At 43.9% G+C, this 20,014-nt stretch overlaps 1 protein-coding gene across 2 annotated transcripts in view; it reads left to right on the top strand.

Moving 5' to 3' along the window:
* The first annotated feature begins 7,509 nt into the window (after window positions 1-7,509).
* SHE (Src homology 2 domain containing E) overlaps window positions 7,510-20,014 on the top strand; it is a 117,318-nt gene continuing 104,813 nt past the window's right edge. Inside the window, exons 1-3 of one of the 2 annotated variants that reach the window (XM_085639954.1) lie at window positions 7,510-8,052; window positions 10,626-11,129; window positions 15,212-15,338. In XM_085639954.1, the coding sequence (XP_085496080.1) occupies window positions 10,662-11,129; window positions 15,212-15,338 (595 nt within the window). In that variant the 5' untranslated portion in view covers window positions 7,510-8,052; window positions 10,626-10,661. Of the gene's footprint in view, window positions 8,155-10,625; window positions 11,130-15,211; window positions 15,339-20,014 lie in introns of both variants that reach the window. The other variant, XM_085639953.1, reaches the window with a different exon arrangement.

Genomic DNA, 20,014 nt, shown 5'->3' with positions numbered 1-20,014 from the left:
AGTGACAATGGAAGTCAATTCACGTCAGACGTGTTCAGGAAATTTGTTGACAGGAATGGTATAACTCACAAGACTACTTCTGTTTACCACCCTGCAGGCAATGGGGCTGTGGAGAGGTTTAATAGAGTTATTAAAGGGACAATCCAGTTGGCTAACAACAATGGGAAGTGTTGGAGGAAAGAACTTAACAAAATGATTTGGGGGTATAGGATTACCCCTGGAGAGAAAACCCTGATAAGTCCATTTGAAATTATGAGAGGCAGAACACCAGTGTCTAAAGATAATATCGGATGGCAAAAGAATTCAAAGAGATCAGAGTGGTCAGCGGAAAAAGTTAGGGAAAGAATTCAAGAGGCACAGGACTTGTGTAAAGGTAAATATGACAGCAAATATAACTGCAAAATTATCAACTTAAAAGAAGGCGATAAAGTAAGAGTAAGGAGGAGTGAACACATAGTGAAGGGACAAAGTTGGTTTACTGAACCGCTAGGAGTGGAGAAAGTATTTTGCAACTCAGCACTCCTCAGTGATGGAAGAGTTTGGCATGCAACCGTGTTGTCGGTTTGTAAAGGATCGGATGGTGTACAAAGATGTTTAAAAGAACAGGAACCAAAGGATGTAGAGGAGGAAAGGGTTGTGCTAGACAAGTATGATTGGCTACACCAAGAATCTTCTGATTCGGACGAGAATGGTGATAACATGTGGTCAGCATCCACTATGCAATGCAGTGGTGACAGTCAGGAACGTGGGATTATTGAATCCATTGGTAGGATCAGAGAACTGAGCACAAGTGCCTCTGAAGGATCCCCTGGCGAGAGAAGTGTTACAACGGATGAAGATGACCAAGATGCCGTGGAGCCCAGTGAGGAAAGGAGTTATTCTGTTACTAGTGCTACCAGTAGCTCCTAAGAGTCAAGCGACTGCCAGGCATCTGATCAAGAACTGATACCGGAAAGGAACACTTTGGAAGAGGGAGCCAGCACTAGTAGATGTGGTCGTAGCGTGGTTAAACCCAGCAAATACAAAGACTTCATTTGCGAATAGTTATACAGTATGTTTTAAGTTAGCTTTTCTTTCCTGCCTTCCTTATACACTTTTTCCATTCTCAGGGAAGGAGATGTGTTGTGTCTCTTGCTTACCCCCTTGTCCCTCTCCCTCCCCCGTCTTCACCGCGCGCCCCTCCCTGCGCGTGCTCCTCCACCAGCTGGAATGTTGATAGCTGGACGTTCTATGTTGACAGTTATGACAGTTGCTTCTACAAACTTGTCAGGCATTTGCACCTAGCCTCCCTGGTTGGTGTGTCGTCCTTTATACCATTAAATAACCTATTACTTACGACTTCTCAGTATTCATCTTTATATCAGTTCCTGTGTATTTTCGATGAACGCAAATGTAGCAGCTAACGTGAGGCGTCAGCGAGCTAAACGGATTACTCTGAAATGGAAGTCACAGGCATGGTTCCTGTCTCTACTTCAGAAGTCCTCAGATCTCCTTGTGTCCATTCCCACATTTCTGTCAATCTTAGAAGATTGTCAGGGTAACCTTCTTCCTCTGGTTCAAGAGGGGGGGTCTCAATTTGATGGCATGGAGCAGTACAGGTGATGCTGGGCGATCCCTGGCCTTCCGGAGTTCGTTGGCAAGCTCATCCAGAGAGGTGGGACAAACAGAATGGTTAAGAAATATCAATTGGCTTAGAGATGGATGGCTACATTGAATAGTGGCAAGGAATCTGGAGTCCATGAAGATCGATGCTGCCGCTGAATGATATTCCAGTGGGTTCACACACCTGGGTTTGTAGAGTCAGAAGAGGAGTTAGACTGTAAAAACATCCAGAACCTGTGGCATGTCAACTTGGTATTGAACCTTTGCTTTCTTGGCACGATAATGAATTCCTGAAAAGGAGTTGTCAGCTAAATTAGCAATGCGTATAGGTCTCAGTTTGTGCAAGTAGGCTTCAGAGAGGAGGGCCACAGACATCACTGACAGATTGTTTACTCTAAAGGATGTGACTTTTACAGTGGCCAGAAATGCCAAGATTAACATTAGACATTTTTCTTATCTAGCCTTTCAGTATGGCCCAAGCCAGTTGCATTAAGAAACACCAGGACTTGAAGACAGATTCCAGACCAGCAGGTGAGATAGGAATTTTGATTGCACTTCAGGAACCATATAAAAGGATGTCTTCTCCTTCCATTGTGAGAACTGCCAGATGGTTGATGCAGGAAGCGGAGATGGAAGCCCATCTGGCCATACAGGCCTTAGTTTCTATAATGGAGGGTTTTCTTCTGAGATAGGTTAGAAGATATTACGAGTACTGCAGACTGGTAGTAGATTCGAATTTTAAAAAATCAGTTTTAAACCAATCTGAGGTGTGACTTCAATAGCCGCTACAAAGCTTTAAAACATCCATGATCCTCGAAATAGAATGTTAGATGTCTTAGCAAGTGAGAAGAAATCTTTTGATTATACTAAAGGATACGGAAGTGAGGATTATCTCACCTTGACAAAATTTCAAGATTTGATGATCTACCACACATGAATATTCCAAGTTAGAAATAAAATTCTCTCACACAATAGTAAGAGTTTTAATAAGGCTAGGACACATGTATGAATAAGCACAATATTTGCAATATGGCACTTGCACGCCACAACGATTCGGAGAAGCGGGGAAGATTTACGCCTACTGTACTCGGGAGAGTTGGGACAGTGACACCATTCCACTATGGGGTGGATAATTATTTTAGCTACAAAAAATAGGTTTGGGGTTGCACAACGACCCAGTGGTCTTTTACTTCGTCATTGGACTAAGTCTTTCTTTTGCTATGATTTTGTGTGGCTTTATGAGAACGCCATCGCCCGAGTTTTACATAAGAAGGGTGTCGATTTTTTCTTATGGCAAAATTGGTGGCTTAATATTGTGGTAATATAATATGACTTTCGTGGGGGTTACTTCACCATTTTAAAGTCTACATGTTTGTATATCATATTTTGTGGGCACCATTAAAATAATTAGTCGTAATAATAGCCACACTTTGGCCGAGCCAGAAGCGACTGGCCAATAAGATATTTGTATGGCAGGCATATGCAGCGGGATAGATATGTTGTGTTTCTTTAAGTGGTAATGTATTACTCTGTACCTCGCGCATAGCACGAGAAATGTTCACTATGTTTACCTTTAGAAATGCACATTCCATCAGTCAGTTCTTCGTCCTGGTAAACGGTATTCTTGTTTACGGTTGGCCAGGGAGAAGGACTGATGGTGGTTGCTCTGTCGGTGTCTTTACAGGAATAAACTTATTGGATTAAACTACTCTTGTGGACCCACTTCTTAACAACATACTTATTTTTTTACCTTACAGGTGTTACAAATAAATACACGTTTTCTATATTTTTGACTGCTAATAAATCTGGAATCGGCAGACTAGATAAATACACCACACGAGGTATGTGCTGGGATGAAAGGCATGTGAGATAATTGGCACACACTGATTTCCAGCTTTTTGATTCTTTACCTCATTCAGACTTACGCCAAACTATGCAGGTATCCCTTATCATTCTATAGCCGGACTGGCATGAACAGTCTTCTCTTTTGCACGATAATGTGCATGGGGATATAACTATATACTTATATTTTCTTGGTGGCAGTGACTATAATAAACACCATGAGATTACTTAATGTAAATATGACCCAATGCATGTATTGTATGTCTCATCCGTCACAGTTGTGATATAAGGATTACTTCACCTAATGAATGGCGGCCCTTAGAGTGGCAGCAAGGTGCTTCTGGGCTTTCAAATAATGTGGCGAACACAGACTTGGGCATTACACCATCACCAGTGGTTTGGTGTTACTGATATTAATATTTGTATATTGAGACTATGTTGTATTGATTGCATTTCCAGCCCTGAAGAAGTCATAGGGTGACTTAAACCCGAAGACGAAATACGTGTTGGCTGGTGTGAGGCTGCTTTATATCACCAGAATAAAGTGAAAACTTGATGAACAAAAAGGACAACGATCAGACGACTATTTCTTTACTTCTTGTTGGACACTATTGGTGTATGTGCTCAGGGCACAGGTCAATATATAGATATATGACAACTGTTATGGGTCTTAAGAAATTGATAGAAGCTTTATTAGTTTGTTACAGGAACGAGATAATGGTCAGCCCCAGCTCCAATTTGCAAGGATGATGTAAGATCTTTCATTGGTCTTGCTGAATTTTGTTCTAAGTATATACAAAATTTCTCTGCTAGAACTTACAATATCAGACAATTATTGAAGGACAGAAACAAATTTGACTGGTCCGTGGAATGTCACAGGATTTTGAGGATATAAAGGATTGCATTTCTAATGTTGCTTCGTTGAAGAGTTTCAATCCTGATGCCAACAGCATAATAACTACTGATGCTAGCATTAAAGGGTTAGGGGCCGTTTTTTCACAAACTGATGATAAGGGCAATGAACATATAATAGCATTTGCCTCTAGATCATTGTCACCTACTGAGGAAAAGTACTCAGTTATTGAAAAAGAAACGTTAGCGTGTGTTTGGGCTGTTGATCATTTCAGAGCTTTTGTGTGGGGAAAACATTTCACGTTGCGCAGTGATCATAAACCTCTTCTTAAAGTACTTACTACAGAAGGCACCATAAATACACCAGCTAGAGTTGCCAGGTTAGCAATCAGGCTACAGGACTATTGTTATAAAATAGAACACATTCCGGGGAAGAAAAATTACATGGCTGATTTTTTATCTAGAATGCCCAAACAACTGGTTGAGTGTGAAGATGAAATCTGGAACTCTTATCAGATTGCATTTGTTCACGATCGATTATGGCAATATCGGTATTTCTAAAACGAAATGGGATGAGGAATATGTTAAAGATAATGATTTGTGCGATGTCAAAACTAATCTTACTCAATCTTGGCTCAGGAAGTTGGGAAAGAATCATCCTTTAAAACCCTATTGGGAAGTTAGATTTGAGTTGAGTATCCGGGGGGACAATATATGGAGAGGGGAAAGAGTCATTCCACCCAAAAGTTTGCGTCCATCTATTATAGCTCTGTGTCATGAAGGTCACTTTGGCATTGTTTGCACTAAACAAACCGTCAAAGCTTCATTTTGGTGGCCTAACATGGACGCAGAAACCGAGCTATTTGTTCGCAAGTGTGATATATGCAAAGTAGCTGATAAGTCTTTGGTTGTGTGTAACCCTCCTTTAGGAGTGATGTCAAGACCTAGTTCTCCTTGGGAACATACTGCTATAGACATTATGGGTCCTATTGGCAATGAACAGAAATTTGTCTTGGCGTTAATGGATTTGTTTTCTAGATGGCCCATAGTTAAGGTAGTTTCTAGAGCTGACACTGAGTCGGTCCTTAAATTTCTGGACAAATCTTTTCAATCTGAAGGTATTCCTTCTGTTCTGCTTAGTGATAACGGTGTTCAATTTACATCAAACAGAGCCAAAGAATACTTCGATAAACTACGCATTAAACACAAAACTACAGCACTTTACAACCCTAACAGTAATGGAATGGTTGAGCGTTTCAACAGGGTTATCGAAAACAAAATTCAAATGGCTGCTAAGCAAGGGGATTGGGAGACACAGGTTATGAAAATGGTTTGGGCCTACAGGGTGTCGGTTTGTGAAGCCACAGGGTATCCACCCTTTGTTTTAATGCAGGGCAGGAATCCCACTATGAAATGTACGCCTGGTTGGTTATTCAAACACAACATAGTGCATTGGTCTGAAGAGGCTGTCAGAGAGAAAGCTGTCACTCTTCAATCTAAAAGGAAGGACTGGTATGATTCTAAACACAATACTAGACAACCTGATATAATAATTGGGCAGTGGGTAAGAGTTAAAAAAACCTGGCAAAGTTGCAAAAGACATTAGCAAGTTTTATGAACCTTTACAGGTAATTGAACTTCTGAATAATTCTGTTTGTCTGTCTGATGGTAAGGTGTGGAATCTCAAGAGAGTAGCTAAATGTCCTGCACCTTCTACTTGCACAAATGATGTTCCTCTGCTATTTGATCTAGAGGATTGTTTGGACAAGGTCAGTGTTGATGACAACGTAAATGTAAACTCTGATGTTCTTACTGATGTAAATGTGTCCACAGGTGAACAAAACGATGTTGCTAGCACCTCGGTACAGGCCTCCGGTCCTCCAAACGTGCATACTAGCGGTGTTACTTCTGCTTCTGATCTCTCTCATCACAAGCGGGAGAGAAGACCGCAGGTTTGGTTAAAAGATTACATTTCGGAAAATTTTACATTGTAATTTGTGCAACGTGTAATAGCCTTTGTTGTATTAGTTTATTTTTGTTTATGGTATGCTATGTTTTTGTTACGTTACTTACCTTGGTTTGTTTTGCATTATCATTTTTAGGTACTGTATTGTTTCATATATAGTTCTTTGTCCTCTTCTTTGGTTTATTGAGAAAAGGGGATGTGTTATGTTTTGTACTTTATTGTTATGCCTCCTCGTGCATGTTTCGCGTTCCATAGAATATGGAACGTGGAGCAGGCAAACGGACGTGAGTGTGTTCCTGGACGTGAGGCTGACCGGTTGTACTCCCTACTTTGTCCTTCTGGAATAAAACTATTTACACAACAAATCCTCGTAATAGTCATAACAGTTTGTTTACTTTACTGGTGTAGAGCAGAAACAGGAGTGCGATAAATCACTGCGAGTGTCTTTCTTCATGTAAAGAAGAAGAGGAGGGATTGCTCTTCTGACCAAACTAAAGCTATGATTGGTGGACAGATAGGATAAGCGAATTTCCTTTCGTTCCTGTGAAACGTAGTTTATTTTTGTTACTTTATAGACAGACAAGAAATAAGGGTTGGACATTAATAGAAGCGGCACTTTACTTCTTGATAGCTAAAAAAAATTATATTCCCACGTCAAAGAGGCATTTTAACGGGATGCATTTCTGACCAAACTCATGACACATCATGGGTGTGACGTCCCCTAAACCCTCCTCAACAAGAAGGCTTATGGCGTCTGACAAATACGGTCACTATATTAGTAAAATCACAATTATGAGTCGTTGGGAAAGTTCTGACTACTACAGACTAAGAAGGAGCGTCGGACAGAGTTGGCGGATTTCACGGTGCAGGCTTCCAGTTTATTATCCGCCACTCACCTTCCGCTTGGTCGTAACGTAACTCGCTCTCCTGCGTTGGCTTTCCTCAGAGAAAAGTGCCCCCCTCAGCTCCACCCCTGCGTATGACGTCACACGTGCGCAATGTCGGACGCCAAACCTTCTCTGTGGCTATGCGTCACCCATCCATTAAAAAGTCCAACCCTCTGTTGGGCACGGCCTCCGTAGTACAGGCAGCATGCAGGGGCGGGGCTTAGAAGTGACACATATTTACATGTGTAACTGCTTTTCTTATCGCCTCTGGCTCCCTGGATAGCTTTTTCACTTAACAAACCCCAATGTTTCCCATTAGAGCATATTTAAGTAAGCTGACGGCGGCGCTAGTCTGCTGTGGAAATAACGCAACTAGAGTCCAGTTTCTACAGCTGTATATTGCGTCTCCTAGTTGTGGCTAAAGGCGTCTTACAGCCACGCCACGCCTTTTCTCTGCTGCTGCGCCTCCCTTTTTACCGCGCCCACTCGCTGCCAGTTCTTGGTCTGTTTCAAATAGATGATCGGGAATCTGAATCGAGTGCGCTGCTAGTTCAGTGGAGACCTGGGATTTGCTGCTATACTGGTAATGGTATCAATTGAGGTGCCGGGATACATGGAAATTTAGGGCATTTGTGAAATACGACTATCCATCGCCGCTCCGCATCCCTCGGAAAATAGGGGATCGTTCAAATACGGAGTTAAAGAAACTGCACAGCATCTGGACCGACCTTATATTCCAACATGGATCCGTAGAAAAGCAGAAATCGGCAAAAATATTTCTGTTCGTCCAAGTACAAAGATCCTTTGGAAAACCGGGATCTGTCAGAAAACGGGGACCTGTCAGAACACAGAGATCTATTGAAAGAAGCCCGGCGTCTTTCCAACCTCGCAATCTAGCGAAAGGTAGGGCTCCGCTGGAGTACCAGAACCATATCGAAATATACCAGGATATTGGGGTGCAGCTAGGATTACCAGAGTATAGAGGAGCCTAAGAAGAAGGCTGAGGTAAGAGACCGTCGGGATGTTGCTGAAACTTTGGCATACAGTGATAGTTGTCTGACTGCACAAAAAGGATACGGGTAAAGAGACCGGGTAACTGAGGCCTTAATATCAGTTAGAGAAGATAATGATTACCCCATCAGATGAGAGTACTCAGAAACGGTAGGACACAGGGAGAAACGACTGGCCTTTGTGATCCATATATCTAAATACTGAGAGTTTTTATGTAAAAGAGCACATCAGCTATTGGGGCACTGAAATATAGAACAGGGGCAGTTCAGTGCATTCGGGTTCCTCACACATACAGCATCGGGTATGAGTACTAAGAACTGTTAGGGCATAGGGAGAAACAGAGTCGGTTCCTGGGGCTCCATCTATTGGCATACTGAAAGTTTAGGGTCCTTACGACATCACCAATTAGGATACTGCACCCAGTCACCAGGGCAGTTCAGTGCATTAGTGTTCCAGGCAACTCCCAGGCAACCAAACGCCCAAGCACGACTGAGAACCCCAAGGCCCACCGGGCTTTGACGGACAGCCTAGCCTCTAGGAAGCATCAATATAGCGCCTAGAATCTGCTGCAATTCAAATTTTAAAAGATCCGCCCATTCAAAATCCAGTAGTCTATGACTTCTGTCTCTATGATCGAAGATAATCGGCCACCCAGCATTATAGGCCAGTAAGCCAGCACTCTTATGGTCTCGTACTTCCTAGCAGTGCCCTGTACTTGTCACCAAGGCAGATTAGATGCCCCACCCCTCGTCCATGTCCCAAGTAATGATCTTGCCCGAAAATCTCTGATTTTAGAGCTTGGACACTGCTCTTATTAGGTCCAGGCAAAGCTTAGAGACATTCCAATGCCCTGACTGGTGCCCCTAAGCGGGGAGGCCCTGTGCCATTGCATTAAAGGGTAGGGTGCCCTGAGAGAATCTGAGGAGGCAACCCATGAGTACCAAAGAGCCGACTCAGAACCAGGAGGGCAACACGTGAGGGAGGATCAGACAGGGAATCCCAGATGGGAAGTTAAGAGGGGAACCCCTGAGAAGGAAACCATGAAGGCAGCCTCTACAAAGGGGCCGAGACCTTTGAAGTGAACTCCCAAAGAGGCCCATTTCTGAGGAAATTGAATTAAGGAAGGGAACGCCTCACAAACGACATACAGAATATTATAAAGAAACCCTAGGAGAACTAGGAGGGTAACCCATTTGAGAAAGCACCTGAGATCCAGGAGAGAAAACCATGAGAGAGCCCTAGAGAGATAATAAGAAAACCAGTGTGAGCCCATGGTGGAATCCCCAGACTAGGAAGTAAAACCCTTTAAGAAAAACTGACACAGGGATACCCTATTTTTAACTAGCAAGGAAATCCCTTATAGAGAGCCTGGTGAGTAACACAATAAGAGAACGTACAAGAGGTAGCCCTGTGAGAGAGAATCTGATGAAACGCCAAAGATAGTCAGAAGGTCACTTAAGTGGGTTTAGAAGGTGAACCCCCTTAGGGAAGTCAAACAGAGGTACCCCCGGGAGAGAACAAGAAAGAAAACTCACCAGAGAGTACACAGTTAGCTTGGAGGGGGACCCCTGAGAAAGAAGGAGGTGGTGTACCGGTAAGGAAGTACCGAAAGAGGGATGTCTCTCAGGGAGAAAAAGGAAGAAACACCCCTGAGAGAGGGGTAGCCTAGAGTGAGCTAGGAGAGAACAACCGAGAGAGACCCCAGGGAACGGAAGTCCTAAGAGCAGCCATAACACTTCCTACTTGCTCTTGATCACATGTCTTCAGAAGTACTCTTGATAGTTTGACTTTCAACCTCTGGCCATGATACTTCTAGTCTTACATCTGTATCTAATGTAATTGAACCATTGACTTTGGCTGGTCTGTAGCCCACTGCATAATTCCCGATCTTGGCTAGTTCATTTGGACAGTATTAAGGGTCTCTAGGCTGCAGAGGAATTCTTGGTCTCAGTTGTTTTTTGGCTATAGTTCTTGTGGGCTATAGCAAGATTCTGTGGAATAGGGCAGGAATATTAACCCAGGTCGAGTTTTCTACATTGTTGGAATTTTTGTTGTTGGTCTCTCTAAGAGCTAGGATTCTTGTCATCTTTGGGCGAGAGCAGCATTCTTTTCTTTACTTTGTCTCCTGGTTGAGCTAGGTCATGATTCTTATTTTTGGTTGACCCCTGGGCTAAGTTCTATGTTATTGACTTTGGCCTATTCGCAGGCTTGTGCAGTATTATTCTTGATCCCTGTCGACTCATGGTAGGGCAGGATTTTTATGATCTTTACTGACCTATGAACTAGGACATTGTGGATCTCTGGCTATCACAAAATTCAGCTTTGATCCATACCTGGGGTTGGGTAGAATTACTGTATTGAGTTGAACTTTAAGCTAGAGAGGTTAGATCAAGAGTCTATGTCTTGGCATCACTTTCATGTCACTGTAGGACTTCTGCCTTCTCTTTTGATCTCACACTATTAAGGAAATATTGAAGCTGGAGGCCAGGCCAACACAGCAGATGGCGAAGTGGTTCAAGGAGTTCCCCATGAACCTAAAGACCGCTTCAGAGCGAGGAAAGGCCAGCCTTGCTGGAGTGAAGCCTCACCCCAGAGGCTCCAGCAAAACACTCAACCCAGAGCCTGCTGGTCCAGTAAAGAACAGAAAAAACTCTGCTGTAGAGTTGTCTGCAAGGAGCAACAGAGATGGCCGACTGTCTCGGGACAGTCTGCCGGGGATTCTGCCCAGCAAGGGCAGGAAGAACTCCAGAGCTGAGGGGTACCTAGAAGAAAGCGTCATGCCCCGAGCACCCAAAGGCTCTAGCTACATTAGCCGCCTCATCAAGGTGGATCCAGCCCTTCAGGACAAGAATGGCAAGAACTTCTCTGCTACTTCACCAAACTCAAGTGGCAACGACACTGGGGCCCCAGCATCCCCAGCATCCCCTGGAAGCGAAGCTGACAAGAGCAAGAACCTCGGCCAGGACGTGGTAAGGGGGATCTGCACCTGAACATGGAATGAGGTTGTGGCCTTTAAAATGTACACGGGAGAAGTAGAATGGCTTACATGGGTAATGACAAATATTATGTCAGCCCAAAGGGAGACATCCGTTACATCGCGGTCCTCACACCGCGATACGTTTACAATGTGGCCATTACAACGCAAGTCATTACAATGACTTGCGCTGGATGGCGCTGTACACTAAGGAATAGTATGATTTACTATTCTAACACCTTCCCTACTGTTATGTAGGCTGGAGTTGGAATAGTAAATCATAATATTCCTAAATCCAGCGCCCTCCAGCGCAAGTCGTTGTAACGACTTGCATTGTAATGACTGCGTTGTAAACGTATCGCGGTGTGAAGACTGCGATGTAAAATCATACATTCCAGCCCAGTTCCTCCAGAAGGCCCACTGGGATACGTCAGAATGGGACAGTCAGAGATGGCCTAAAAATGTCTGGCTTGGGAAATATTCGGTCATATGGCAGAAAAATGCGAGTAGGTATGGGACTGACTGTATCCTAACCCTACTAGCCTTTCAGAGGCAATGGCCTGATATATGATTGAACGTGTCTCAGTCATACCATACCCTGTGAGGCACCAACCTTTCAAGAAAAGTTTAATTTCACCAGCAGCTTACTTTTGAGCCTGGATATATTTGTAAGCACTACAATGGGGGCGGGTTCCATGCAGTGGTAGCAAGTGCCACGTTTCTGGATAATTAAAAACATGTTCTTTATCTCCCTCGTACTTCACATTGTGACCAATATCCATCTCTGACACCCCATTTCTTAGATTGGGATTTACTGTGTATGACTATTCCCTTTCTGACATTGTCACACTTGGGTATCACTAACGCCCAAGTCTCATATTTAGCGTCCTGCATATTTCAATCCCTGTCTTCTGTGTCGCTTACCTCCAAGTCTCACAGTGAATCCTTGTGTGTCTAATCACCATGTGCCTCTCTCCACTTGTCATATAAATGTTTAATCAACCTGTGATTTTTATGCTGTGGTTTCTTTGTGTAACTACTCCATGCCCAATTTTCCCTGCACAGAATTCGCGGGATAAAAACTGGTGTTCTGTTGCCACGCATGTTGAAATCCCTGTTCTGCGCAAACTGCTCTTTCCACCAGAATCTCTATTACCATGGGATGTAAAATGAGCCCCTTAGATGGATTACAGCATGTCCACAAAAGCAATCAACCATACCATCAACATTCACCATCAAACAATGGTACACATCTGTACAGGACCCTAAACATGTACCAAACATAGTCCGATAGGTCCACAGATGGATATCAGATCCCCTACCATCCTTCAATACCCTCAATTAATTCAAAAATGTATAAATTCAATGCATCGACAGGGGTAGTAAGGGCTGTGTAAAATGTAAAGGCATTTTGCAATTCATAAGCCAAATAACCAAGAAACACCTACAACAACACAACATTAAACATCCTCACACTGCGTGAGACTTACCACAGCTCACAAACAACACCAGACATTGGTCTGTAATGTAACTTCGAAACCAGATCCGGAACAAACCCAGTGGCAAAACTCGCCATATAAGTATATTGTAAAACACCATATCTCCCATTATGAACCCTGTGTAACATGTTTAACTATTTCCCATGTCTCACGTTGTGTATTACCACCTAGGTGACTCATATTTTACGCATAGATCATTTGTCATGTTGTCTCGCATAGATGACACATTTGTTTTACTAGTCAGCATGCATTTCTCATCCCGATGCGACTACCTCCACGTCAGCTCTTGCTTACCAAATGATGTAAGCTCTTGTTATTATAGTGAATCCTGTTCTGCCATGACAATGTGAACCCTGGGTTTTACACGTCTGAACCTGTGTCTTTGGTGACCAGATGGCTCCATGTCACCGGGACACCACTTTTCCATTCCTGGATTTTGCTTCCACATATCATTGCATTTTAGCAGGCGTAGTCTTCATCATGTGACCCATGTATCACTTTCTTGCATTGTGTGATCCATGTCTTACATTCTTAATTTGTGCGACCCATGTATCACTTAGTCACCTCGTCACTCTTGTGTATTACTTTGTCATATTGAATTATGTGTTTTCCCTTTATCACTTGTAGTTTCTTTCCTGGTGACCCCTATGTCTCATGTGCAGCCCATTTCGGACCCGGGTGTCACGTTTCTGACACATTTTTTGTTCCCTGTGTATCAGTTTTTGATATATCTTCCCTTGTGCATCAAAGTTGCACATTGCGAGTCCCTATGCATCACTTTCCACATAATGATCCCTGTATCTCAGATCATTGAGCCCCGCCTCATGTTCCTGACCCTGTGTCTCACTTTCCCCCATTGTGACCCCCTACCTCTCTGTATGTCTAGCTGTCTCTAGTTCTTGGCACCATGTCTCATTACTCATATTGCACCCTCTTTGTATCACTTTCTCCTGCTTAACCACGTGTATTCATTTCTTACTTTCAAACACTCCACAAGTTGTCACTGTCTCACATTGTGACCCCTCTGTCACACATTTGACCGATGTTTCACATTGTTGACTCTGTGTCACACCTCCTCACATTGTGGGCTATATGACATGCATTGTGTTACCATGTGTCTACCTTTGAGGGCACCTTGTCTTACTTTCTTACACTGTGACTTCCATTGTAAGTAACCCTGTGTCTCACATCATGACTGTTGTCTTGCAATGGTGAATCCCTTTCGCACCTTGTGACCACTGTCTCTCACATTGTGACCCCTGTGACTCTCATCAGGATCACTGTACCTCATTTGATGACCCTGTGTCTAATATACTCACTTTGTGACCCCTACGTCTCTCGTTGTAACATATCCCAGCTTTCTGGCCTATTGTCTTTCTTTCTCAGTGTAGAATCCTCCTTGGGTTTATGGCTCCATATCTCACTTTCCCACATTGATTGTAACTATACCTTGCTGCCACTCTTTTTCTTCCTGCCGAACCATTGTCATGTCCTCTCATTATTATGACTGTTATATCTCTCAATGTGCCTCTATGTTCACACTGCTGGCCGTGTTCCACATTCTCACAATGAGGCTCTGTATTTCTCATCTTTCTGTTTGTGTGTCTCACTATGACATTGTAATCCTTGTCTCTCATTTTTATGCCTCCCGCCTCACTTTATGTTGTGGACTCTTGTGTCTCAGATCTCTGACCCTGTGTCTCACATTAAATGTAAACCATGTGTCTGAGGTTGCTGACCCTCTATGCCACTTTCTCACAATGACTATGACGCTTTTTCTTACATTGCTGACATTGTGCTTCACGTTCTCTCACTTTGTGATTTCTGTGAATCTGTGTGGCTCCTCTGTCTCTCCTTTCTGACCCCTTTCCTCACATTGTGACCCCTGGGATTTTCACTGTAGCATCCTGTGTTTCACGGTTGCACCACTTGTCTCGTGTTCTCACACTGCAGACCCTTTTTTGGCGCTGCTGATCCTGTGGCTTGCTTTTTGACTTGATTGCGACCCCTGTGTTTCTCCTTGCTGACTCCCTGTCGCACATTCTGATATTGATTTTGACCCCTGGGTCTCACAGTGCTGATACTGGCCCTCGCTTCCTGTCACTGGTCAGGCCCCCTGTGTCTCACATTGATTCACGGTGTGTTTCATTTTCTCGCTCTGATGATCCGTTTCTCACCTTGCTGACCCTGTGTGTTGCTTTCTCACCTCGATTGACACTTTGCAGACCACCTGTCTCACATTGATTGCGACCCCTGTGTTTCTCGTTGCTGACTCCCTGTCGCTCTTTCTGATACTGATTTTGCCCCCTGTGTCTCACCTTGCTGACCCTGTGTGTTGCTTTCTCATGTGGATTGTCACGTTGATCATCTGTCTCACTTTGATTGTGACCCCTGTTTTTCACGTTGCTGACTCCCTGTCGCACATTCTCACAGTGCTGACACTGCCTTCGCTTCCTGTCACTGGTCATGCCCCCTGTGTCTCACCTTGCTGACCCTGTGTGTTGCTTTCTCACCTTGATTTTCACGTTGCTCACCATCTGTCTCACAACTGATTGCGACCCCTGTGTTTCACTTCCAGGTCATCATCCTTGAGGACTATGCAGATCCCTATGATGCCAAACGCACCAAGGAGCAAAGAGACGCAGAGCGCCCAGGGGAGAACGATGGCTACATAGAGCCCTATGATGCACAGCAGATGATCACAGGTACCTTCAGTCCAAACCTCCTTCGCCTGCCACGCACCCTTTAGACTCCCTCCCTCCCTCCCTCTCGCACACCGAGAGCAGCCTGCTTATCTCACTCCTTTCCTATTGCGTGCCCTGTACAGTCTGATAGTCTCATGCACCCTGTAGTCTGGTGACCTGGTGGACTAATGCATCTACTGATGGAGTCTGTGTTTTACCCCATGGCCACAGGTTATCCAATCCCGTGCCTCAACTCACTGCATCAATATTTTGAAGTTCATAAAATCAGTAGCAGTGGGTAACAATAAATATGCAATGTACATCATTGTATACATGCACGTCACAAAAAAGACTTTTGTCTTCTTTACTCTATCAGGCACCAGTAGATTCTGATAGTGCGATCCTTTGACCATCACACGCCAAGTACAGTCTGGTAAGCTCATTCCTTCCCCATACCAGACCATGCAGAGCCTTCTAGTCTCGCTTCTTCACTTACACACACCCAGTACCCAGTACTTGCGGATAGTTTCACTTTTCCCCTATCCCACACCCCATATAGTCTCATGGTTTCACTACTTCCTCATCACAGGCCCAATACAGTCTGATCGACTTGTGCATCTCTGTCCTAGTTCTCGTATTAAGTTACACTTAATTCTCTCTTTTGGTAGTCCCAGACGTCAGGTAGTTTCACCGACATCTAGTCTGCAGGGGTCTCATTCCTTCACTGTCACCTTTCATGTACATTCTGATAGTCTGAATCCTTTCTTTTGCGGATTTGTATAGTCTGATGAAGTTTCACTAATTCCTACCAAAGACGCATTTAGCGCATGTAGTCTTACTATATGTTCATCGCAGGCTCTCAATCATCTATCGAGACACACACTTTACCTACCACAGGATATTAAAGCATAATGGAGTCTCACTCCTTCCGCTGCGCACACTGTGCTTTTCTGATAGGATCACCTCCTTTGTACAGGCTAGTGTATCTCAATGTTCTCCATCACCAGCTGTCTGAAGTCTGATGAAAATATTGTACTGTCTCACGGTTTATCCCAGTTCTCAGAAAGCCTGGAATTTCTCACTTCTTCAGCAATTGCAAGGTGTGAAAACCTTTACGATTATATGTGCCACACTTTTCGTATATCACTCCTACTGCACATCATTGCCAAGAGCAACATATCTAAGCTCTCCTCCTTAATTGCATGTCCCATGGTGACTGTTGCACAACATTTACAAAGTGCAAAGTCTAAAATACAGGCACTCTCTGGTAAGGTATCCGTGATGGGTTAGAAGAGCCTGGTTGAAAACAAGTGGCTGAGAAAGACAAGCTTGTGGTTGGTGAGAGCTGCTTGTGGTAGGTGAGAGGTATGTCGAAGGCACAAGATATACCTTTGTTAAATGAGTGTTTTCCCAGTGAGGTGTCTGTAGTAGGTAAAAAAAAGTTATGAGAGAGTTATCTGTGATGGGTCAGAAAGATGGGTCCGTTGTGTCTTTGGTAGCTTGTAGTAGGGATAACAAATGCTTAATTTGAGCCGGTGGGGACCACCAGCACTCGTTTTTGGGGCCCACACATATTTTTCTTTATCAGACATTCACTGTGAGCAAGAGAGTGTACAACATACAAAGGGTAAAGAAGTAGGAAGAGAAAGACTGCAAAAACCATCGCAAAGGGAGAAAGTAGGAATTAGCATGAGTGAGACAAAGGGGCAGGGAGTGTGTTACAGTCGATGGAAGAGCCATGAGGTCGATTTAAGACTATGCAGCCTTGGTATTAAGTGCACTGATATTTAAAAGCACCAGCTTCGGGTTTCTGGGCAGAGTTGCATGAAGTAGATTTGAGGTGCATGCATAGTTGAAATTCGACTGACGTGGATGGCAGTTGCCTGTGATAGACAAGAGACGTCTGTGTCTGAAGGTGATGGATAAGAGTTTTCTTTCATGAGCAGGTAGGCAAGACATGTGTGACAGAAAAGAAGTGCCTTTTATGTTAAGCGTATAGTTCAACATTTGCCAGTTACTCAATTTGATAACGGATGTGATATGTGAGAGGAATGCGGAAGGTGAAAAGTGTCTGTGGTAGATCTTGAGAGTTGAGACATTCTTGTACTATAATGGTAGCAGCCTCCCCTTTTTGGCCTGTGCTGTCCAGCCTGGTTCCATCACCTGCTGTGTACTGTCAGCTGCTGACAGCACACCTTTGGCAGGTATCTGTTATTAATGGTATGTAATGAGGACTATACATATCTTTGGTTGGAGAGATGTGTCTTTGATGAGTAGCGAAAATGTGATTGGTTTCTTTGGATGTGGTACTCGAATGGGCCAGACGGTGTGTGAAATCTGTTTGTGGTCTGTAGGCGAGCTATGTCTAGTTGCCAGAAGAGTCTGTGTTAGGCCTGAGGTGTCTGCGGTAGGTGAACTGTGTTTATGAGTGAAATGTTCATGTGGAGAATGAAGAGGTTAGGTAGAGGTGTAAAATGTGTCTGAAGAGGTATCTGTGAAAGGCAACAGGTGCCTGTGTGAGGGGAACAGTGTATGTGGTAGATTAAAGAAACACGAGTCTCTGACAGTCCTGGGTAAGCAAGAAGTACTTGTGGTCAGTGAATGTAGAAGTAAAGATATGCCTGTAATGCACATCTTGTTTTCACTCCTGCAGCATCCTCTTCTGGTGAAACATGTCCATGGTGACTAGTAGTAGACTATGGGCATGTGTTTTGTATGAGTTCTGCTCTCAAGATATGAAACCATCTCCTCTATTTGCATTGTCTACCGCTGCCACTCCGGTAGACTTCTGTCTATTCAGCTGTCTGCAGACCAGAGGAATGTGGAAAGGTCATGTGGGGAGCTGATGGTAAATGAGACGTCTTTTCAAGATAAGCAAGTCGTACCTCCCAGCTTGTAGAGTCTCCAAGGAGGGTGAATTCAGATGTTTGTGGCAGGTAATGCCCTGAGGTTAATATAAGTTAACAATTTTGGGATGGGAGAGAAGGTTTGCGTGGCTGGCAACCACAATTGAAGTCAGCATGTGACGTAGTGAGAATGAAGGTAACTGTGATAGTTTCCTATGAGAGCTGTTTGATAATTTGTAGGTAAATTTAGTAAATGAGATACAGTGGCGTGCAAGTGCCCTATCTAATAGTCAGGTGTGAGGTGTCTGTGGTAGGTGGGGCTAGTGCCTTTGTAGTAGGTGAGTGGCAAAAGGAGAGGGGTTCGTTGGTATGAGAGGTGCATTTATGTATGTGAGGTGTGCATGTAGATGTGAGTATATGAGAAGGGCCAATATAGAATTGGAACAGCAGCTGAGAGGGTAATGCTCACACACAGAGTGAAAACTATGGTGGTTTCTTACCATAACAATTACTTGTACTTTCTTCGCGTACGCAACCACAAACATACATTAAACGCCCCAAACAGTAAATCGTTGTTTCTCATAATAGGGCTTGGGTCGGTGTTCCTTTGACGTAGTAAGAGTTTTCTACCCTCTAACTCAATGATTCTTCATGGTGGTGTGAACGCCCCCACCGTGAGTGTTATCCACCCCGAGCGCCATCATTAGTCCCGGCTCCTGTTTATTATCGGGCGCCCTCGGCAGGTCGTGTTTTCCGTTCTGGTGAATGGTTGCTATCAGCCCGCCTGGGCACAGCTTCCTCGCCGTTTCCTGCCTCTCAGGAACATATCCTCCCGAGCCCAGCGCGCGCCAGGCTCCTTCTTCTCCAGACCGGAAACGTCAGCCCCTGGCTGTGAGCTTCAGCCTGTAAACATGGCGCCTGAGGCATCTAGGTGACAGGGCCTAGGTGCCGAGCGGGGGCAGCCTCAATTCTCAAACATGGCGCCTTCCGTCTGGCAGCTCAGTGGTCGGTTTTGCATGTCCTGTCGGTGAAAGGCAATGTTTTTTAGTGCAAGAATTATCTATCCCAGCGTACCTATTTGATGCGGAAAAGTGTTTATTAGCACACGATATTATTGCAAAAGTGTTGAAAGTTGCTAGGCTCAGACTTTTCAAAGTAATGTAGTGCATGTACTCCATACCTAGCAGTACCATGCATGACACCAAATTCAGACAGGATTCCCGCTTTTTAATGCCAAAAATGACTTTATTGTAGCTTTCTTTTGTTTAACCTTGCTTCCAACTCGACGTAAATCGTTGGCGGAAAATCCAATCCAAATCCCCACAATTTCATTTTCAAAATCGTCCTAATTTCAGATTCCAATTGTTGGGTGTATGCTGTCTCTGCGGAGCGTTCATGTTTGTCAGTTTCTTGCATAGCTCATCCAATCTAGTTTTTCTTTGCATTCTGGGATGTGTACTCTATTTAATTCCTTTACAATATAGGGCCTTCAAGTCCCAGGATGCTTAGAACAAACCTGTAGTGGATGAGCTACTCACTCACACTTGGAACGGGGAAACTAAGAGCAGAGTATCTGCCCATATTAATTATTGGTGTCTGGAGACTGGCCTTCGCCTGCAAATATATGTGTTGTGTGTATGTACATATATATATATATATGAGATTATGAAAGAAATATCAGGCTATTTAGTTTCACCTTTAATGTGCTTTAAGTTGAAGATTTAAGCAGAATACTAAAATAAAACCTGTACAAAATCAGGAATCTCTTAGCAAAAGCAAGAGTGGTGGCATGTATGTGATGAGCTCTCGCAGAAGGCTAAGAGTCACATCTTATAAGAAGGCAGATTAGAA

This window comes from Triturus cristatus, chromosome 12 (assembly GCF_964204655.1).
Source record: "Triturus cristatus chromosome 12, aTriCri1.1, whole genome shotgun sequence".
In the NCBI taxonomy this organism is placed as follows: domain Eukaryota; kingdom Metazoa; phylum Chordata; class Amphibia; order Caudata; family Salamandridae; genus Triturus; species Triturus cristatus.
The sequence above is the reverse complement of the archived record's forward strand: the minus strand, read 5'-3'. Positions and strand labels throughout refer to the sequence as shown.